This window comes from Tachysurus fulvidraco, chromosome 2, assembly GCF_022655615.1.
Source record: "Tachysurus fulvidraco isolate hzauxx_2018 chromosome 2, HZAU_PFXX_2.0, whole genome shotgun sequence".
In the NCBI taxonomy this organism is placed as follows: Eukaryota; Metazoa; Chordata; class Actinopteri; order Siluriformes; family Bagridae; genus Tachysurus; species Tachysurus fulvidraco.
The window spans coordinates 1,215,259-1,239,178 of NC_062519.1; the positions used below are offsets into that span (position 1 = coordinate 1,215,259).

General features: G+C 38.3%; 1 protein-coding gene across 23 annotated transcripts; it reads right to left on the reverse strand.

The window, feature by feature from the left end:
- Window positions 1-4,247: 4,247 nt before the first annotated feature.
- znf740a (zinc finger protein 740a) lies at window positions 4,248-23,479 on the reverse strand. Of its 23 annotated transcripts, XM_027176590.2 has the most exons (18): window positions 23,324-23,479; window positions 22,038-22,188; window positions 21,698-21,874; window positions 21,133-21,279; window positions 19,632-19,758; window positions 19,245-19,328; window positions 17,240-17,323; window positions 16,561-16,644; window positions 15,912-15,995; window positions 14,472-14,555; window positions 14,161-14,244; window positions 13,744-13,827; window positions 12,980-13,063; window positions 11,160-11,243; window positions 10,382-10,465; window positions 8,305-8,388; window positions 7,305-7,423; window positions 4,248-6,550 (listed from the first exon to the last, which is right to left on the reverse strand). In XM_027176590.2, exons 2-18 carry the CDS (start codon window positions 22,080-22,082, stop codon window positions 6,383-6,385), a joined length of 1,707 nt encoding a protein of 568 aa, XP_027032391.1. In that variant the 5' UTR covers window positions 22,083-22,188; window positions 23,324-23,479; the 3' UTR covers window positions 4,248-6,382. The 23 variants fall into 23 exon arrangements, with proteins under 23 accessions (XP_027032391.1, XP_027032399.1, XP_027032396.1 ...); XM_027176598.2 differs by lacking the exon at window positions 21,133-21,279; XM_027176595.2 differs by lacking the exon at window positions 17,240-17,323.
- Between the last annotated feature and the right edge of the window lie 441 nt (window positions 23,480-23,920).

Here is a 23,920-nt window from a genome sequence, read left to right on the forward strand (position 1 = left end):
AGAGGCCCAGAAGATTTGTGTCTCTCTGCTTTATTAGACACTTTTTTTTGGCCTCCAGCAGGAGCTGAGGTTTTATACCGAGATGCCACGTGCGCTAGAATGTTTCCTGCTCACGTTAGAGTGATTACGGTACACGTGTCAATACGGTAATGACAGACGCACAACCTCAACGTCACCTGTTAATACATTACAATAGAAATTATCACATGAACTCTTAAGGTGAAGTGAAGCTCCTGATTGGTCAGGAACTGTAACAGGCAGCATCAGGAATTTAAATTCACATTAGAACAAACAAACAAACAACAAATATTCAATACTTAGATAAAATAAATCATTTTCTCAAAGATGCTGGACACAATTGTTCATTTATTTTATTTAGCATTTGATTTTTGTTTGTTTGAAGGTTTTCTTAGTACTTTTTTAGGGTTTTGGGGCGGAGCTTCATATGAGCTCTGATAAGTGATATGCAAATTACTAGAATATGTTAATGAGCTTCATTTAGCTGTAGAACCGGTGTGATAGTTATCAGGTTAGTGAGAGTAGTAAAGAACCGGTGTGATAGTTATCAGGTTAGTGAGAGTAGTAAAGAACCGGTGTGATAGTTATCAGGTTAGTGAGAGTAGTAAAGAACCGGTGTGATAGTTATCAGGTTAGTGAGAGTAGTAAAGAACCGGGGTGATAGTTATCAGGTTAGTGAGAGTAGTAAAGAACCGGGGTGATAGATATCAGGCTAGTGAGAGTAGTAAAGAACCGGTGTGATAGTTATCAGGTTAGTGAGAGTAGTAAAGAACCGGGGTGATAGTTATCGGGTTAGTAAATGTAGTAAAGTTAGTCATGAAGAGATTTTTCTAATTTGCATAATCATGCATATTCATAGTTCCTGTTAACTGTAATGAGGTTGTGTACAGGACGAGACAGATTCCTCATCCACGTTTAATCATCTTTATTAAACAAAACGTGACACTTTAATGGAGACTTTCAGGGGATTTTTTTAATAAAAAGTATCCGGGCTACAATTATTTAAAAAATAATGTGGTGAATAATAGCAATAATAATAGTAATATTAATAATAATAACGATAATGTCATGCCCTTAATAATTACACCATTAATGTTTAATCCACTGAAACAAGAGATTTCTGTATTTTATTTTTGTACTGTCATTAACATACTTCAATTTTCCACATTTTGTTCCTCTCACTGCAGCAGGACTTTTTTATTATAATGAGGCTGTTCATCATTTATTATTGGTTCCTGCAGCAGTTTACAACTGACTTTTACAGCAGCTTTAATTTACATCAGTTCATTACACTCGGGCCGCCCCACAGTCCAGCACCAGGGTGTGTGTGTGTGTGTGTGTGTGTGAACAGACACATGGCTGCTTTGTGTCTCTAACGTCATACTTTATATATAACAGTAATAATACACATATAATTGTACACACCTTTAGACATGAAGTTTAGTGTTTCATATGGAACAAGTCGACTACTAGAATTTACATTTCTATACAGAATCTCTATAATGTGGAAAAAATAAGCTGTTTAAAATGTGGAGTTGAGGAAAAGAAGCTGTCAGATAACCAGAACAAGTCAGAACATATTCAGAGAAAGAAAACTCCAGTAGTGTAAAATAAATAGACAAATATAACATTTCTACAAACTAAGGGGTTTCTGTGGTTTATTATTATCATTATTAGCATTATCATTAATAATGATAATGCTAATAATGATAATAATAATAGTAAAATGTTTTATTGCCAAAATTTGAACTGTGATAAAAACAAAGCATTTCTGATAAGCAAGCTTTTTTCATGGCCATAAAAAGATAAAATATTATTAATACTAGTCGTCGATTTCCGCTATTTTTGTTTGAGCTGCTTGGCTGTGTGACCTTTGGGCCCCTAAACCTGTCAGGCCTTGAGGTTTTGTTAGAAAGCAGACGCGTGTCTGAGAAAGAGAAGAGCGCCCTCCGGTGGTGAGTAGCATCTTAAACAAATGAAGAAATTATTTTATTTTCAGTAAATATGAACAATGCAACCATTTAACTGCATTGTGGGACTACTGTACTGTTAAAAACGCGAGTTAAATAATAATAATATTAATAATAATAATAATAATAATAATAGAAAAAGAAAATATTCTATTAGTATTATGCTGTTGTAGTCATAGCAACCCAAAACCGTTTTTTTGACCGTTTTTTAGTGTTACTTACTTTGTTGGGGATTTGATAAAAAATATGACCTCCGTGAAGTTGGCACCCCATAAAAAGAAATAATCACCCAAACTATGCCATTCGTTTGTGCTACGTTTGTGCTGATTTGTGCCGCAAAAACGAACGTTTGTGCTGGTTTGGTGTTTGAGATATTAAACATTATTTTTTTGACCGTGTGACGTCACTTTCCACCCCACATCGCCCAAAACCGGCTTAGTTCGTTTGTGCTCGATTTGTTCCTTAAAACAAAACTGTATCTGTTTTCTGAGATATAACCAAAATATTTTCAGGAACTGTGACGTCACTCTCCACCCCAGTTCGTCTAAATCACACAAAACTGGTGTCATTCGTTTGTGCCGGTTTGTGCCGTTGAAATGAACGTCAAGTATATTTCCCCTTCTTAGAAATAACAAATACAATTTGGAGCTGTGACGTCACTCTCCACCCCGTGCCGTCCAAATCTCTCCAAACCGGTTGCGTTCGTTTGTGCTCGATTTGTGCCGCTAAAATAAATATTGTATCTAATTTGCTTCCTTAAAAATAGCAAACAGAATAAAATAGCGGGTCTAAGGTGAGTAGATATCGGTAGCGTACACCAGAGACATCCATTTACGTCAGAATACACGGGACACAGTTCAAATAAACTGTTTAAAAGTTACAATGGTTAAGTGGCTTAATTTTTTAAAGAGACACAGCACATATTTTATTTTATAAGGAGCTCCTGCATGCATTTACATTTGTTAAAAAATTAGAACACAGAAATATGAAACGATAGGAAAAAAATCCCGATAGAAAACCGCAATGTATGTTTTTTAAATCCTAAGTCATTTAAATAAATCTATTCAAAACAGCTGATTCGTTCATTCAGAACGAAATAAACCGTTTTTATGAATGGGTCATTGAATCACAAATAGAACCGGGTTGTCATCCAAATCGTCTTAACCCGGTGCTACTTGTTTGTGCTTTATAACACCATATATAACATATTTATTCCCTTCATAAGGAAATTATAAAATGTCTGGAGACGTGACCGCACGCAAGCAGTTCTATATACCTATTGTTTAAATACGGTCACGCTTTTTTGCTTGCGCGGTGCTGATTTTTACTGTTTGTCATGTTTTTCCCCATTTTAACTGTGGAGTTTAGCATTTTAGATCTGTGCTTGAAATTGTCAGGTAATGTTTTTCGTAACGTTTTCTTTCTTAGATAATCTCCAATGCACTGTGATCTTACATCTTACCTGCAATGTACTGTAACTTCTCTGTCTGTACTAATATTGTAAGATGGATTTTGTCCAATAAAAATGCGGAAATATATAATTGTGTATTGTCTTAAGTTTTCTGAATGCTTTTAACAGTCAATAGACATTTAACATGTTTCTGGCCCCTTAAAAACATTTATTTACCTTAAGTGCATAGTGGGAAAACAAAACAGGGGGAAAAAAACTTCTAGCAGAGGAACAAGCTCCAAATTGTATTTGTTATTTCTAAGAAGGGGAAATATACTTGACGTTCATTTCAACGGCACAAACCGGCACAAACGAATGACACCAGTTTTGTGTGATTTAGACGAACTAGGGTGGAGAGTGACGTCACAGTTCCCGATATTTTTGGTTATATCTCAGAAAACAGTTTTGTTTTAACGGAACAAATCGAGCACAAACAAACTAAGCCCTTTTTGGGCGATGTCGGGTGGAAAGTGACGTCACACGGTCAAAAAAATAATGTTCAATATCTCAAACACCAAACCAGCACAATGGCATATTTTGGGTGATTATTTCTTTTTATGGGGTGATAAAAGATCCATTTCTTTTTAAATCTACACAAACACAAGAAAACAGTGTATATATTTATAAACAGGAGAAGTGCACTAGACCAACTAATGTAAAATCAATCACACTCCTCACTCTCACCCCCCACCCCCCACACAGCCCGTCTTCTCACTGCACATAACAAAGTCAGATAACGAGGTGGTCTGGATTCATTTAACATTAATCATCAATACATGTCTTTTTTGTTTAAAGAACAAAAATCAACGTGTTTGTATTTTTTTTATTTGTATATTTTTTTTTACAGTGAGAACTGCCAGGGCATGCAAGAGAACAGAACTACTGTTAGCTACGACTGGTGCAGTTTCTTTTCTCGTCTAATACTCTAAACAGAATATTCACTAAAGCGGCGAGCAGCAAAAAGTCTCGCACTTCGTTAAACCTCGACATGAACGTCACGGAGGCAGCAGGAGGAAAGTGTCTGGTTCTGAAGAGACGGAACCAACTAAACAACTACACGCTATCTTTAATATCAGGGGGGGGGGGAGCAAGAAAACCAAAAGGGGGAAAAAAGTCTAGTTCTTTTTTTTTCACTCCAGTGTTTTAAATTTATATTAGAAATAAAAAATATTAAAAAATACACAGCATATTGCTACAGAACTAAAACTGTTGTAGTCCGTTATTTGATATATTTGAAGAAGATAAATGAAATATACTCGGTGAGAGAAGGAAGCGTTAGCAGGAATGTGCCGATCATCAGTGACACCAAACATCACAATATTCAACACAGGATCGTCATCACGGACGCTGCAAAGTATTTTAGCGTTATTTTTTTTTTTTTTCAGCACTATCCTCTCTCTCGTTTGGCAGCGGGTTGCCAGATCTCCTCAGGAAGGACAGAGTGTCATCGGTGTGTTAATATCGACCAACACGTACACAAAACAGGACAAAAAAACTAAACAGAAACAAGGTACAAACTGCAGATAAAACAAGATACAAAGCTGTAAATAATTTCTGAACGATAGAGTAACGTGATGAACCTTCAGTCTTTCAGCTTCATTTACAGGAAGTCTCTCTACCTTAAACATGTCCAGTTCTTGCTGAAGGCTGGCAGTCTGTGAAGAGATGCGTGATGGGATGTGTAGTCCCTGGAGTCGCTGCTGTTGCGGAAAATATTTGTCAGCACAATATCCATTAAGCAATAAAGTTATAGTGATGAGGGGGAAAATGTCACAAAAGGCCAGGGAGCGTAAACGTCTCGCTAGAATGGCGCTTCTGTTTCATACTGAGGGAATTTGTTCATTTGGACAAAGCGGCCGTGAGTTAAAGAGTCTTGACTGTTTCATCTCCGCATCATCCGCCTAAGAGCCTGAGATCAGCTTCGCTCCAGAGCTGAAGACACAGGACCAAAACTGATGTCATCGCATCGCCATGGCAACAGCTCAACTAGTTGATAAGGGTTTTGGATGTTATTAGTATTATTGCTCAAAAAAAGTTGAAGTGGAACCTTTTTTTTGGGGAGGGGTGAAACAGAAAGAGCCTCCATTTAAGTAGCATCAAGAACAAAAAACAAACAAACAAACCAAAAAAAAAAAAACACAAACAAAACAAAAAAAAAGTAAAGTTTATGTTCGTCTTTAAATGGTGATCTGACTGAAAGAAGTGCAGCCGCTGCTGGTAACGACGCTCCCTGGCCATAGGATCAGGATCGATGGACTAGCTTCGAAAAGCAAAGAAACGATCACCATTTATATTTGAACAGTTAGTTGTTCACTAGCTGGAACATTACGTAGCAGTAATGCAAGTGTGTATGTGAAGTGTTACAATAATAATAAAAAAAAAAAACCTCACTTAACACGCTTATTTACACACACACACACACGCGCACATGGTGAGTGGCTAAATCGGAGGAAGAATAACGATATGAAGTCTGGAGAGTTCCAGAAAAACCTCAGCTGTTTAAGCTGCAGCCGACACACAGCTCACGTCGCACGAAACATCTTACATCAAAACTTTAACCTGTTCACTCGCTGACCAACTGTGTCGAAACAGAACGGCAGAAAGATTAGAGAAATGCTGTCCGTCTCTCGCTCAGTTATCTAGTGAGCTCTTGTCTCGTCTTCAGCCACAAACCAACGTAAAGACTGGAAAATAAAAAGAATTAAAAGAAAAGAAAAAATAAGAGAATAAATCGTTTAAAATATTAACAGAAATCCATAACAGGTCCCTCTTTTAAAGTAATCGTTAGCACAAATAAGGTAAAGAAGCTTTTCATCCTTTTCTCTTTCTGGAAGAATCCGTCTTGTTGAAATGATTTTTCTCGTGCCGAGCGAGTCGGCAGTCAGAGAGCCAGGAGTGTGTCCGTCGTTTGTTCTGTTTCCGTGCTGGTCGTTATGAGAGAGTGTCAGACCGCGAGTCGACTCCAGGTGTTGGGCGGAGCTGGAGGCGGAGCCGGGAGTGGGTCTTGAGAAAAGGGGCGCGGCTCGCAGCAGGGTGTGGCCTCCACTTTAGCCACACCCTTTCCCTGGCACAAGCGCCGGTGCCTGAGCAGCCGATCTGTTCTCGAGAAATTCTGACGGAGAAAAAGCAGAAATGGGTTTTTTTGTGCATCGTGTTTCACTTTCACTGCAGTTCAGTAAGAGAGATGTTTGTAATTCATTTCGTAACATTACGCTGGGCTCCATTAAAGTCTCTCATCATCAGCAGCAGTAATAACAGTGTAAATAATGTTCCGATGTCATTCAGTAACATTCAGAAGTCGGAGCCTTGTTATTATTCAGCACTGTCTGCAGTATTAAGCTGTAATGCTGTAGGATCATCACCATAATGACAATGTAACAGCGACAGTATTAGTAGCTGGAGTAATAACAGAAGGATCGTCAGTATAACTGTTCCACTGAAGTCTAATGATGAACAAAGCTTGACAGTGTTTGACCAGATAACCTATTGATGTTGGCTGAGATTCGCTTCATTACAAACCAAAGTAGTAGCAGGTATCAGAGAGCTGACGTGTTCCAACACCTACCGTGTTCTGGTGAACCAGACCTCAGATGTTTATCACCACATTCCTGATGTGCAGATTTAAACTCACTCAGAATTAAAGCTATTTATTAAAATGCCCGCTCTCTCTGTTACAACTCAGCAGCTTAACTTATTTACCTTTTATAGTTAAAGAAAAAGTAAATAAATAAATAAGTGTTACATGTATTTGTCCCAGACTGTCATTAAAAGCATAAGGTTTGTGTTTCATGTAAAAAGTCCCCAGTAATAATAATAATAATAATAACTCTTTACTGTTTCACCGTGTTATTGTGGACGTGTTTTACCTGTTGGCATCGTTCACACTGATACGGTTTCTCTCCACTGTGCACACGCTTGTGTCTCTCCAGGTGATATCTCTGGATGAAGCGCATGTCACACATGTCACAGGCAAATGGCTTCTCACCTGAACACACAGACACAAAGACACACACACACAGACACACACACACACAGACACACACACACACACAGACACACACACACACACAGACACACACACACAGACACACACACACACACAGACACACACACACACACAGACACACACACACACAGGATTAAAAACAGAATTCTCCCTTGTTTGTTCTCGACAGTGTCTTGGTTATAAACGGTTTGTGTTACATTTAAACAATTCTTTCTAAAAGAGCTGAAAAAACAAACAGACAAAATGACTTTATACAAACTCGAGTTTGTAGTGAGAGCTGATATTAATCAGTAAAGAGGTGATGAGCTAAGTCATAAAATGGTTTAGTGCTTTACTGTGATTGGTTCGAGTCCAGTCTGGGGGGGAAAACGGCATCACATAAAATAAATAAATAAATAAATAAATAAATAAATAAATAATAAGACCAATAGCAAAGTCTGAAATAATATATATAAAAATAATCTACATATTTATATTATAATAGCTTAATATTAATTGTATAATTATTAATAAATTATTTTAAGTTGCTAATAATAATAAAAAAAAATCCATAATGCAACAAAATGAATCAAATCTAAATTAGTCAGTAAAATTTCGATAATTATTTCTATTTAAAAATAATCCTAGCCACTGTAAATAACCTATAGAACGTTTTTGTTCCGGTTTCATTATTGACGGAATATTTCCCGGCCTACAAACCTAGATGTTTTCACCTTTCAGAAAGTGGTGGTGCTTCGATATCTCCTACACTCGGCGTTTTCTTTTGGACACAGGACCTCTACACAAACCAGCAGCACTACATGAAGGTGTATGGAACGGAGTCGGGGTGTTTAGTTTGACTGAGGTGGGAGAACACATACCCGTGTGAGTGAGGCTGTGTCTTTCCAAGTGGTAACGCTGGAAAAATCTCATGTCACACATGGAGCAAGCGTACGGCTTCACCCCTAAACGCACAGAGCACCAATTCTCAGACACACTCAGCATTGGTCAACCTGCACACTGACGCTCATACTAGCTGTGAACTGAAAACTCAAGGGAGCTGGAGATTAGATTGATTATATACATATACATATACACATGAATAGTGAAACATGTTGCAGCTTTACCTAACGACTGAGACGTACGAGCTCCGACACGTTTAGTCCTCGGCGTCGTGTCCCTGCGCTGTTTAGATGAACTCGTGTCGATGCCGATACGATTACGCTGTCTAACGTGACCAGCCGCTGAAAGCCGTATCTATCTCGGCGTTCATAGTGCATTCAAATAAAACTCACGACTGCTTCTTAGAAACTCCACGGGACTTTTATGTGCGTTACTTGAGACGTGCGTCTGCCTTAGATCAATCGATCCACACACGTTTACTTATCAAAGCAGTGCACTGTATCGTCACTGTGACGGACTTAATGAGGAAGACGCATCGCTCGGTCATCGACAGTTAACTACTAAACAAACAAACACCAACCAACATCCTGGCTGTGCAGCCTTGAGTTTGAGTTCTGGCACATGGAAGGGAAAGGATTTAGCTTTGGTTAATGAAGAATTTACACCAGCACACAGTTCACCTGCTTTATAATGCGAACGTGAGGACATAAAAGCCAGCCTTAAAAATATTTTGGTTTGCAGGAACAGTAAAATAAATAAATAAATAAATAAATAAATAAATAAATAAAAGGTCGGTACGTAGGTCTATATATATATATTTATATATAAGTTTATATATATAAGTTTTAATGTAAAAAAAAAAGTACAATTTTGGTGATGGTGATTACGTACAGTAGGTATGACTTTAAACAAATTAGCATATGGTGACGTCACTGACTGGGTGACTTCACCCCGTGCCTTCGGGCGCATGATTGTAAACCTTATTTTGATGCTGGACAGTTTTTACAGCACTTTGTGCCAAGTCAAAGCGGTGTCGAGCTGTTTTAATGACTTTTTTAGATGTATTATGGTCCCCGAACCCGTACGACTGTGAGCGGTGACAGCGAACATTTTGTTTACTGCAGCCGCAGCCATCGTTACTGAGCGCGAACTGTTGTCTCTGACAGTGAACGGGAGTACGAGACGAAGCGAACGCACAGGCCGTAGTGCATCATTCGGTAACCAATAGTGTAAACATAGATGACGTCACGAGTTTTTATTTAAAAGAAAGAACGTAGCCTTCGTCTGTTTGTAGGCCAATTTATATATTTACAATACTTACTAAAATATAATTATTATTATTTTACTGCTTTTTGTATTAGTTGTTTGAAGAGAGAGAAAAAAAAGGGTCGGTCTTAACGCAAGTTTACAACCGGCAAGTCGGTCAGACTTAAAGCAAAATAAATAAATAATTTGAGTCTGTCCTAAATTGACAGCGTCGGTCAGGTTCCGCAAACAAGAATTTTTTAAGGATCGCTTTAATGTCCCCGTTTGCTTCTTTGCTGGGTTTGAAGTCGTACTAACTGCGCTGTCTGGCGTAAGAGTAGAAAGGCGACACTCGAGCTGGAGAGACGCTCTAGGGAAAATAACTAGACGTTTCTATAAAACAACAATCTTTGGCTGATATTAAAGCAGTTTTGCAGTTATCTTTCCCTCAAAGTACCGTAACAACCTGGACACACGTGACTGAGGAGAGCGTTTCTGTTCTACTGCTTATACAAGTGTGGTTACGTTCTCATAATAAAGTGACAAACCGCTTCTGTAACTAACGAAGTGTAAACACAAATAAACATTCCTATTTCTTAAAATAACTGCAGGATATCCGAAACTACAGATAGGGGGAAAAAATCCTGGATTGTGACTCACGCCACAGTTCACTGCAACGGTGTTATGGCATCGTATTACATAGCAACGCATAAAGCACAAAACTGGACATTCTAGACTTTACCTTATCACAAGTCAAACAGGAAGTGCATGAGGGCTAAGTTTGCTTTCGTGTCAATGAGAGGCACATACCCGTATGAGTGAGGCTGTGTCTCTGGAGGTGGTAACGTTGAAAAAACCTCATGTCGCACATCGAGCAAGCGTACGGCTTCACCCCTGAATACACAGAGCACCAATCATTCACATGTACTCCGTCCTGTCCTGATACACCAGCTAAACTCAGCATATGCCCTGGATGTGACATTAAACGCTCTGGACTGGGACTTTCTTACGCATGACAAAATAATTACAACTGTGTCATTTTTGAAACTGAATAATTTCATTAATGTGAGGCTGAACATTTGTTTTACGAATGTTCAAAAGGGCTTGTAAGGAAAGAAAAAAAAGAGAGAGAGAGAGATTTGTAGCTATAGATCTTTGACTTTATTACAGAAAATAAATGCAGGTGTCCTTTAGGGAATGTCTTTTTTTGTTTTTTTATTATACGACACTTCGAATGATTGCGTCACGTTTAGATTGGTGACGTTCTGATTGGCTAACTGGTTAGAATGGGAGATTGTTATTGACAATGTGCACGATTACATGACGAAAGAACAATAAGACGATTTTTAAAGGTTAAAACGAAGGCTTTCTGCGGCCACTCTGAACCAAATTCAATAACTGTAGAATAAAAATAATAATAATTACAAATTGCAGCACTAAAATTTTAAATAAATAAATAAAAAACAACAACAACAGGTTTTTATTTGGTACATTAGCTCCAGAATGTGGATGTGTTACTACAAACTCGAGTTTGTTGTGTTCAGTTTAAACGTTTCATGCTCAAGTGGTATAAAGAGACGAAACCTACCCGTATGGGTCAGGCTGTGTCTCTGGAGGTGGTAGCGTTGGAAAAAACGCATGTCGCACATGTTACAAGCATAGGGCTTCACCCCTAAGTGCAAAAAAGACAATTGTATTAGCCATAACAACGGCCTACAAACTGACACTGGCTATAAATAGTTAGAAAGGTTAGTTAGTACAAAACAGCAAACTAATGCAACTATAAAAGATAAAGCTACAAATCGTAATAGAAAGCACTTAAAGTAAATAACAGGGTTTTATTTAGGCATGTGCCGATAAGGTGTTTAAAACAAAAAAGTGTTTTGTGGGAATCTAATTTAATAAACTGTAACAAGGTCTGATGTAGCATCGAGTAAATAGATAAAAAGAACTAAACCGTCGGCTGATTGTTAAGAAATTCCCGTTCTGATGATTACGATCGGCACATGCCTAAGTACAATCTATTAGAGAGGAAGAGTACGGCTTTTGTTCGGTTCTACTGCATTATGCTCTTTTTAAAAAGGTGACGATCGCTAAAGCTGTCGGCACAAATATTCTTAGGTACTAATTATGTAAAGTGTATTAAAACATCTGCATATCGTTTGGAATTTTTAAATACAGCAAGATCGGGATCGATCAGTTCGTAACAGTGTTGCCAACTTGGATCGTAATCGACGCTTGGATTATTCTTGTCGCGTGTCCAAGATTAAAGACCGAATACTTTACTGAGAAAGGAGGTGAAGGTTTCTATACAGAGCGTAGCACTGGTACAGCTACACGCTGACTACCGTTCTAAGATATACGATAACTGCTAGATACGCACGTGCGGAATAAATATTACAAGAATCCTATTACACCATCGATAGAATACAGTATAGAGTAGGGCTGGGCGATAAAACGATAACGATACGTATCGCGATAGACACACGATCGATATCAATAAAAAATGTGTTTGATAAGAACATCCGATGTTTTTTATTCTTAGTCGTAAGAAAACAGAGGTTGCGAAGCAAGTTTGGTCGCATTAACGAAGGCACTCGCACTCTGGTAACCTAGCAACGTATGGAGTGACATCATATGTAGCCATATGTTTACATTTTAATTATTTGAGTTTCCTGGTTAACACTTCTGTCTTAATAACGGAGGGGATTCTGATCAGAGGAAGGTTAAGTTTAAAATAAAGAATAAAATCAGGTCCTGATTTTAAATGTGTCATAAAAAGATCAATAATTATCGATATCGACCGATATGAAACACTGATATCGTGATACGGTTTTCAGCCGTATCGCCCAGCTCTAGTATAGAGTACAGGATTGATGGGATCGTTACACAGGTATAACGAAGATAACAGTCTGGTGAATACAGTCTATGGTATATAGAATTATGTAAATAAGTATATAAACAGTATAAAATAAATAAAGATATACACTAATAACAGTAAAGCTGTACAGATAGAGTATTAGGTCACTGTATAAAGTAACTACGTAAAGGTTTTTATAGTATAACAGAACAGTTCCACACAATGTACATTAATATTAAGCTCAAGTCAGTTTTAGATTGTATTTATTATCGGCAGTTTTACCGATCAGTATAATAAGCTAAGCAGAACTAGATGTAAATAAGTACGACGTCACTAAAATACTAAATATCTGTTATCACTCGAGGACACGACTACCTACAAGTGTCATCCGGAACAAGAACATTCAACAACAATCAAACTGTTTATCGATTCGTCATTTAATCAGCTTCTAGGTTAGATTTGCGTCACAGAAGTTGGCAACAGTGCTCAGGTCGCATGTGTGGGCTTAAATTCGATAGAAGAGTGGGTTAAGGTAGAAAGACACATACCCGTGTGAGTGAGGCTGTGTCTCTGCAGATGGTAACGGTGGAAAAAACGCATGTCGCACATGGAACAAGCGTAAGGCTTCACTCCTAAATGCACAGAGCAAATTATTAGTCATGTGCATTCAGTAGGTCGAAGAGAGAAATATATATATAATTGAATAAAATACACGCCAAATCATTTCCAGACAGATCGGTTAAATAATTTCATAAGGGGTCAGTTTTCAAGCTCTTAAAATCATTACATTTTACTACAGAATTTTTTTATTTAGTTCTTTTAAAATGTTGATACATGATGCAGGTCGTGTTGATCGTGTTGACTAACCCTGTGTGTGTGTGTGTATTATCTTTGAAAGCTACGATGGGCATTTAAGAAAAAAAAAAGTCATGACAACTGAACAGCTGAATGTTTATTTTGTTCAAGAAGTTCAAATAATCTGTTAAACATCTTTCTTGTTTTAGGGATCTGTATAATTGACTCTAATCTGTAATCCGACGCAAATTCTAGCCTAGAGCAACGTCTCGGGTTTTTTTTTGTGTGTTTGACGCATCACTAAAGCTAAAATGGAGACGTTGCTCAGAAATCCAGAAAGATATAGATACGTCACAGATCATTGTGACCTACAGAACGTGACTGAAATCAATCGGTTCGTATTTCTACGAGGTCTGAATGTGAGTAACGAAGTGCAGGGAAAGTGTTGTGGATGAGTTTATTGGGGAAAAGGTCACTTGCATTGGGGTTGTCTGAGTATAAAAGAGACAAGACATACCCGTATGGGTGATGCTGTGTCTCTGGAGGTGGTAGCGTTGAAAAAACCTCATATCACACATGGTGCAAGCAAATGGCTTCACCCCTAAACGTAGAGTACTAATATTAATATACAAAGTGCTCATGACCAAGGAACGTGACTTCAATCTGATCTCGTAGCTTTACGACTGCTTTAAACATCTCCACCCCTCTTTTCACTAGCTAGGAATGACACACATGATTAAAAAACAAAACTCTGGGTCTTGTAAAACAAAAAAAAAAACCTCAAACAACAAAAACAAAGCAAGAAGGGGGATCAAATTGATATTACTGGGGGGAAAAAAAACCCTGACCTAAGCAACAGTGGCAAGATTAGACATGTTGTGTTGTTAAAAGGTCTAAGAAGCGAGATGTTTTTGCACAGGAAATTGACACGTACCCGTGTGGGTGAGGGTGTGTCGTTGAAGGTGACAACGCTGAAAAAACCTCATATGGCACATGGAGCAAGCATATGGCTTCACCCCTAAATAGAGCATCATTGCATTAGCATGGATTTGTTTTTCTTACACTTTATGGTCACTCTTTAGCCAAACAGGGGCAATTTTATTTAAAATATATAAATAATAATAATAAACAACAACAACTGGGGTGACACTGTTTTTAAATTCTATCATAAAACCAATTAATTGATTGCAATTACTAAATGAAAAAGCTTAATTTCTGCCATGCTACGGTTGCACAGACACATACCCGTATGGGTTAGGCTGTGTCTCTGCAGGTGGTAACGCTGAAAAAACTTCATGTCACACATGGAGCAAGCGTACGGCTTCACCCCTAAACATACAGAGCACCGTTAACACTACAGTTAAAGTACAGTCCGTGTTTAAAACCCCTCCCAGAGATCTGTTTTTAGTTTGCTGCATGCCGAACACATCGATGTTACCAAACAAACTGACTAATGAGGCTGAGACTTGATTGCACTGTTGCCAACTCTGTTAACTCAAAGATCAAACCAATCGTCTGTGGAGAGTGTGGAGAAATAGATGTGCGATTCAGACAGGAGTTTAGCACTGGGTGTCAACTTTACACCGATAAAAACTTGATTTAAAGGTGCGGTCTCCGTTGTTTGAGAAACGCTTCAGAAAACTGAGTCGGGACGACAGACTAAACAAAAACAAAACTAACGTGTAGCCAATAAGCGGAAAGGGGCGGGGCTTGTCGATATGGCCGGAGAGAGTGTTCGGTTCGCGTGTGTGACATTAGCAGAAAGCGGTTTTAACTGACATGGAGGATAAAAACAAAGAAAGAAAGAGAAGAAAGACTTACGATAAGGCAAGAAGTAGGACGTGTTAATATAGGATCAGCTTTCCAGCGCTGGAGAGAACTGAAGGAGCAGGAAGTTGGCCACATATTCACAGGTTGGAGTTTCCAGAGTCAATAACTCCTGAGCTAAACGCTGTTACTACACAAATAACACCTCTTTTCTATCGTAGTAATGTAGAGAGGCAGCTACAACCGCGTTTTGTGTAGTAACGGCGTTTAGCTCAGGAGTTATCGACTCGGGAAACTCCGACCTGTGAATATGTGGCCGACTTTACTTAAGACGCCGAGGCGCTTTTTTCCTTCTCGATAGGTGAGTAACGTTGGTTTTGCTTTGTTACACAGAACTAATATATGCCTTTGTCCTTTACATGATTATGCTTGTGTGGCATTTTTGCTTGTTTGTTTATCTACAATTGTATTGTTCTTCCCTTCAGCTTTCTCACACGTTTCTTTCCGTTAGTCGCCTGGGTTACGTATGTATGTGTGGGCGGAGCTATCGATACAGGGGTGGGACCCGTTTGGGTTAGGGGCGTGTTTGTTTTGGTGATTTTATGTTGACTTTCAAACTTCGGAGACCCCACCTTTAACTTCCAGATGACTATTTGATGTTTTTGGTGTTCACACGATGATGAAAGACCGTCATTTACTTCCAAGAAAAAGTCATTCTGAAATGCCAAGATCTTACAACCGTCGGTACAAAGCTTTAAAGACCTCATAGGTTGTTTTCTTGTTATATTTTCATGCCGATTAAATGCTTATTTTGAAAAACGGCCCAAACGCTTTTTAAAAGAAACAAAAGTTGGCAACAGTGCTAAACTGTACAAAAGTGTAACCAGGAAAGATCTGTAAGGATGGACGACCCCATACCCGTATGGGTTAGGCTGTGTCTCTGCAGGTGGTAACGCTGAAAAAACTTCATGTCACACATGGAGCAAGCGTACGGCTTCACCCCTAAACATACAGAGCACCGTTAGGTCAAGATACGGTAGTCGGTAATAAAACTACAGTTACAGTACATTACGTAGTTAACACCGCACCCCGTGACCCAGTTTCAAGTCCAAACTCGAGTTTGCTGCAGCCGATACATCGATGGTGCGGTACATGAAGCTAAGCATTGTTGCCAACTCTGTTAAGTCGAAGATCAAACAATTAATGTTCACTGTGACGAAATCGCGGTGTGGTTCAGACTGAGGTTTAGCACTGCTTGTCAACTTCAAAACTACGAATGTTTGATTAACTTCCGAGCGATTATTCAAAATGGGAGCTCGTCTTTTTTTTTGGCTCCTGATGCAATAAGAAAAGAGCGCAATTGTAAATTCTTATAGACCTCATAGGTTTTCTCGCATTGCGGTTCTCAAACCCTTTAATTCCTCCTCGCGGTCAACTGCAGAGGTCGAAAAAATAGGTGTCAATTTTTGAAAGTAAAAAAAATAAAAAAAGTTGGCAACAGTGCTAAATGGCACACAAGTGTAGCTTGGTGTAACAGGGCAGATTTATAAAGAGAGACGACCCATACCCGTATGAGTGAGGCTGTGTCTCTGCAGGTGGTAGCGTTGGAAAAAACGCCTGTCGCACATGGAGCAAGCGTAGGGCTTCACCCCTAAATGCACAGAGCAAACGATTAGCTCCAAATCAGGATCAAAACACATTCAGTCCAATTTTTAATCCAGCACATTTTTACAGCAAACTTGCAGGACTCAATGTCAGTTTTACAGCCAACAGGATCAAAATTCATGCTTTATGACTGCGCTTTACACTGAGAACGACAGACAGGGGCATCCACGATATCTGCAACAACATTTGTGATGTGAAATATATATTTGAAGACAAAGTGGTTGCAGGCACCAGCGCTGCTTCCTGAAGAGCGATAACCATATCATTTATGTCAGGGGAACAAAAAAAGATTTAGTATGAATAAAAAAAAAAATATTTACAGACAAGTGATTGCTTTACAAAAAAAAAAAAAGCAGAAGCCATGCTGACGGACAACTAGCATGCGAAACAGGCGATGGGGAAAATGCGCGCGGCAGAAAGTTATGCACTTCGGTAAGCAGAAAGAAAGCAGGAACAATGCATGGAAAAACTTACTGACCGATCGACGGTTACAGACATGAATAATAAGATGTAAAGTGCTTGAATGCAGCCGACCGCAACAGCTAAACACGGCGGGTGATAAGGATAAGAGGGGTCATTACCCGTATGTATGAGGCTGTGTCTCTGAAGGTGGTAACGTTGGAAAAATCGCATGTCACACATGGTGCACGCATACGGTTTCACCCCTGAACACACAGAGCAAGATATAAATCAAAAGGCCTTAAAAATCTAATCCTAGCTGAATTATTCTGAAGAACAGGACAACTAGAAGACCAACAATCACTTTCAGAAGCTCCTCACTTTCCCTCGGTCTGTAGTTCTGCAGAGGAATCTTCATCATACAACAGATTTTCTTCATTTATTAAAAATCCTCCATTTTTACTTTATATTTACAGGTATTCCGATTCTTTACTCGGTATCGAGGCTCCACAGCATCGGTTACAGTCTCAGTTTCTTTTGGGAACGATACTAGGACCTGGAAAGGTTTGTGGATCTTCTAATCCAAGTTCACAACAACGTGCTGTTCTTTGCAGAACCTCTCGTGCTCCGTCAGGTTGTATGGATTATATTATGAGCCACTTTTGCACATTTATGGACCAAAGTCAAACTCATTGTTTTTTCGTGATCCTTATTAATCACTTGTAAGCTGGTTTTGTTTTGATCCTGATGAAGCTCCCAGTTTATGCTGATTAAAAAGACAGCACGACTAACAAAGCATGATGCTACAACCACCAGCACATTATGTGTTACCAACTCGACTATAAAGTCCTGACTGGAGATCAGCAGAGAGACGGTTGCCTTCCTGTTAGGTTCTTCATCTCCGTCTCAGAGTGACCATCTGGTTTGTGGTCATCACCATTACTACAATAAATTACATCATCTTCCAGAATAGTCTCTGTGGTTCTCAACAGCTTACATTTAAATAATCGATCGTCTCCCAGACCGTCGGAGCTGCAGACATGTTCGGTTTCCTTCCCCCAGATTTCAGCATAAACTGGTCTGAGGTCTAAATACAATCTGTTTGACATTTTGAGGGCTTTTATAGACAGAATTGTTCCTTTCTAAATAAGTAATTCATCGGTAAAACTTGTTCATAAAAATCGGAATCTCATCACAAAAACAAACCCGAATGCTAGTCTAAATATGCTAAAGATGCTTCGTTTCATACATTTGGGAGGGAAAAAAAGGTTAAGCTTTGTGCAGTTCTACACGTGATAAACAGTAACTACATGAAAGGAAAGAATCTGTATCCAGTAACGTGAGAAAAGTGGTGGTTATCCCAGGGTACGAATCAATCTCGGCAGCTAAACATGCTGTGAAGTGTTTTAATAAACACGACTGAGTCCACAGGAGCAGTTTAGTAGCATGTCTTCATAAATGTCTTCACAGGTTCTTATGTTATTCCCTGCTGCCATAACTGGATCTTAGGTCTTTTATTAACCAACAATGAAGCACCAGCTTTGTTGGAACGACAACATGGTCATAACATTTAGAACCCGATGCAAGCAGAAAACTTGCTGGATCGACACGTGACGAATATTTAAACTTGCAGGATTGTTTTTGTATTGAGGAAGTCTCAGTTTAATATGCGTGATAAACTTTGTGAGATTGATAATAGTTTGTCTTGCTTTTCAAGTCATATACAAGTTCAATGGAATTATTTATGCTTCCTGGTAAAACAGGACAGGACTTAACTTGCGATTCCAAAAAAATTCTATGTGCTTCTGCAGAAAATCAAAGTTTTTTCGTGTTCTTAGAAAAAAATAAATAAAATCTTATCAGTACATAAAGGCAATTATTGAGATCATGAGCGGTATATTTTGCAGTATGAAGCTCTAAACACAGAAAAGTACCTTGTTATATGATGTAATGTTTCAGATAAAAAGGAAAACACGGAACAATGGCATTTAAAATACATCTGAAAAAATATCTATCATTTGCTTTATAAACAAATTATTTATTTCTGTTTATGTCACAGGAATCTGAATGAGAAGTAGACCTAAATATGTATATATTTATTTTCTTGGTTATGTAAAAAAACCTTTAGAGACCATTTTATGTTATGTTTCTAAACGTTTCCCCAATGAAAGGAGCGTTTTCTCGTACCGGTGTGAGTGAGGCTGTGTCTCTCCAAGTGGTAACGCTGAATAAACCTCATGTCACATATGGCACAAGCAAATGGCTTTTCACCTGAATAAGGAGGAAAAGAAAGAGAAAAAAAAGCTGTTGTCCAAATTGCTGTGTAGTAATAAAATAATAATAATACAATTATTACTATTATAATTTAAGCAAAAAAAATTGAGAGAAAAAGTCAAAATCTGAATACATAATTATTTCAATGTACATTTTCAAATCAAAAACACCTTTTATGAATAAATACGAGCTTTAAACTGTACGATAATGAAAACGTTTTTAAAACAAAAACCCACAAACAAATTCACAACTTAAAAAAGAAACGCTGCAGATTTTCCCCTGACGGAGATACAGGCGTACCGGTGTGAATGAGAATGTGGCGTTTCAAATGATAGCCGCTTCTGAAGGCTCCGTAGCAGTGATCGCAGATGAAGTTCTTCTGCACTTTGGAAAGAGAACAGTTCCCGTTCTCGTCCACCACAACAGCCTGTGAGACATAAACGAAGATCATAACACGTGAGGCAGCTCGTCCAGAGGATCGGGTCATACAAGAGGTCCTCTGATTAATCATCATTGTAATCACTGTTTAAATACAAACGACCTCTTTTACATAACCAATGACGAAGTTCTGCTGATTTGCTCAATGAGGAATCGTTTAAACCCTTAAACTCGTGTGTTAGTATTTTTTAGACATATTGGTCAAAATGGGAACCGCAAGAAACGTTAATAGACGCCCACTGGGGCATTGATTACACTGCCCCATACAGGATCAGAGAAATCAGACAGAAGGCAGTAAATAAGACAGTCATTAATAGGGTTGCCAGATTGGGCACGTTTAAATCACAAGATACAATATATTGCTTTATAATAAATGACCAGTCTGTTAATTCATTCTCATTTTAAAAAAAAAGTGCAGAAAGTGTTCTATAATTTATAGAACTATTTCTACTGTCAGGTATATTGCAAAGATCTGGAGAGCAAAATAAAGTCTATTGAGTTTGTTTATTGAAGTCTAAGACATTCAAGAAATTCAGGAAACGCCATTTCCACTGTCTATGGTCTCTCAGTTCAGGTGTTTTAAGTGGTTTTAATTTGAAAAGTTTAAGTTGGTTTGGGAATTTCACTGAAACACTGCCATTAGCCCGGGTAATAATTTTACATTATAAAAATAAACACTCGCACGTTTTAAACAAGCTTCCAGATCGTTCTCTGGATGACTGTGGGGCGACGACTCAATTGCCTGTTACACAATTACTAGTTAGGAGGAGTCGCTTGAGTCAAGCGGGACAGACTCTTAAAATCATTTTGTTTAAGGCTTTGCTGTTATGAACCTCAAACACTAAAACGCTGCTGCCATGAAAAGGAGATTAAAAAACTTAATTCTGAAAGAAGCAGCAAATAAAAAGCATTTATAATAAAAATTAAATAAAAAGTAATACTTTACATTACAGCATTTGAAAGAAAACGTATATTCATATTTTTTAAATTTGTAGCTAACCATCATCTTAAAACATTAAAACTTCTTGTCTTGCTCATTGTCTTATTTGAGAAACCCTACACCCTTCCCCCACACCACAACTCACGACCACCTCCCAGACACATGCATGCGCGCGCGCACACACACACACACACACACAATGTGTGGGCAGTAAGACATGCACTGAGCCAACACACACAGAAACAGCACATGAGTAAAAGCCCAAAAATAACAATCCAGGATGTTACACAACTGTAGTATGTTGTAGATGCAAACACACACACTTAGATTAAGGAACCGTGTGTAGTGGGAATGCATAAAATGAAAGGCACAACCACCCCCACCCCAAAATATGTGCGCATACACACATCTCGCAGCACTGACCTTCCCTCCTTTCCCCTCCTGCTCTCGGACTTTACAGGGCGTTCCTGACTTCCTGTGCTTCTTCTTAAGCTGCAAGTCCTCGTTTGGTCTCATTTCCTTCTCATCCAGAAGGCGGGGGGCGTGAAAGTCGCCTTCTTTACGGACAAGCTACACACACAGACACCCCCCATTCTGGAATTAATTAATCAGTCCTCATTTTTCAAATACTACTCAATTATATATATATATATATATATATATATATATATATATATATATATATATATATATATATATATATTTAAAATCTAAACATTACTTAAACCAGGCCAAAAAAAAACCCCAATATTTTCTGTCACCAGTAATGTTCAGCAGTCAGAGGTAACATTCAGGAGTCATCACTAATTTCCAGTAGTCACATTATACAGTTATAGGTATCGTTCAGTAATCATTGGTAACTTTTAACAGCCACAGGTTAAATTCAGTAGTCACTGGTAATGGTTCAAGTTCAGCATCTACAGGAACTGTTCACTAATACTGTCTCTTTTCCCTGGTGTGTGCAGTGTGTTTTATTTAATCTCCTAACCAGAGGAGGGCAGGTCATGGCTGCCGTTAATCCCATGTGTCCCTGCGGGTCTCTCTGAGTAGAACCTGGAACAGGGGGCGGGGCCAGTGATGTCATCATCTTCTTTGGAGCAGAAATGGTGCTGGCCTGCATCAGAGCCATGCTGGAGAGGACAGCTTCACAGCCGAGCAGCCCCGCCTTTAAACACACGGCCGTAATATGTTATTATAACGATTATTAACAGTACGATCACAGACAGTGAAAAACATCCACACACACATGAGGATGGAAAAAACAATGAAAAACGGAAAAAATAAAAAATAAATAAAAGCTTGTGGGTTTGGACCATGCACAGACTGACCCATTTCATATGGTCACGGACCGAGGTGGTTGGTATGTGTGACATCACTGAAGAAAACAGGGACAAAGGGAGGGACAAGAAGCTGTCACTCAGGACGATGTACTAGACAATAGGACACGCCCACTGCTATCATCTGGCACCAGTTTTCGTCCTAGAAAGAGAGAGTGAGAAAGAGAGAGAGATGGAATAGACAGATGGAAGGATGAACGTCAAATCGAACTGGAAACATGAGTGGATAACGTACAGGTGTTACTAGCTGGTTAGCTAGCGGTTAGTAAACTAGTAAAACAGGCACAGGTAAGCAGGAGTAGGATACTAAAAATGTTTTAAAAAATTACAACATTCCCATGACAACCATCAATGGATGTAGCTAAATATGGAAATCAAATAGATTTGATGTGTATACGTTTGTTTCTTGTTTTGTAAACCCAACACAACACTCAATTAGGACAATTAAATTTTATATCTATATCTATATCTATATATATATATATATATATATATATATATATATATATATATACACACACACACACACACACATACAATTTGAATCAATAAAAAACCCTGCATGTTTTTTTTAATTATGTTGTTCTGATCAGGTTTAATACCTACCTACAATAACTGCTGTTTATATTAGAAACACATGCAAATGCATTTTACCGAATGTCAAAATAACCGTGAAATAATCGCGATATACGATTTTCGATATTATCGCTCATCCGTGACGTCACGTGACGCCATTAGGCCTCCTCTGTGTCCGGCATTTAGACAAGAAACTTTATTATTTTTTATATTTTAGCTTTTAAATACTTGGAAGAAATTCTCGAGGACACGTCGCAACCATCATTTTCATTTGATATAAAATAACAGCTCGTATTTTCCTGTCAATTTAATCAGCTCTCTTACACATTTTCTGCTAATATAAACACCTAACTTCTTATTCAGCTAAAACGCTTAGCTTTACTTGTTTACTCTGAAACAAATAATATAACCAACGCAAAATAAAATATTACTTAATATAAGCTTTACAAAAAAAGAAACAATCTATATCGCTTTCAGGCACTAAAACAGCTCCGTGTGCAGATATTTAACTAAAGCAGGCTAGCGCTAGCTTAGCATAGATGTTAGCTTGTGTGCTAATTAGCGTTAGCGCTCCACTCCCTGTCGACAACAATCCCTCAGAGAAACTATAAAACCGTTCAGAATGCACGTAGTCGCCGTTACATTACATCCTAAACAACTAGAAATGTTTTAATACGCAGAACAAATCATTATTTTATTACCTTCGGGTCTTTTGGTATTTGGTTAAAAAACAACAACAACTGAACCCTTATCTTCGTCCACATCAGCTAGCGCGAGCTACAATTTACAAACACAGGAAACAGGACCGGAAGTGCTTGTCGAGAACGCGCACTCGACTCGATTCAAACCAGGAAGTGTTTCCCGAGAGCGCGCACTAAAGCTCTATACTGTGTTATTGCATCTTAATAAGTCTCTTTTTTTGTTTCCTGAAATATGCAAACAATCATTTTCGGTATTAATAAGTTAACTGTTAACTATGATTAATCGTTGATCGTTAGTTGGTGAGCTAATTAAACTAGATGATTGATTAATTTTGGTGAATAAATGATTGTATTTTATTTTTTTAGTCCTGCAAAAAACTACTAATCGATTTTTATAAATATTGAGCAAGCTACTCATAATAACACACACACACACACATATATATATATATATAAAACTAGAAAAAAGGTGCAAGTGTAATAGAGATTGTCTCTCTCTCACACACACACACACACAGAGACAACTGACCATCCTTTTTATCAATCTGTGAGTTTGCCCAACCAGTCCACATGTGCTTTGTGGATCTGGAGAAGGCA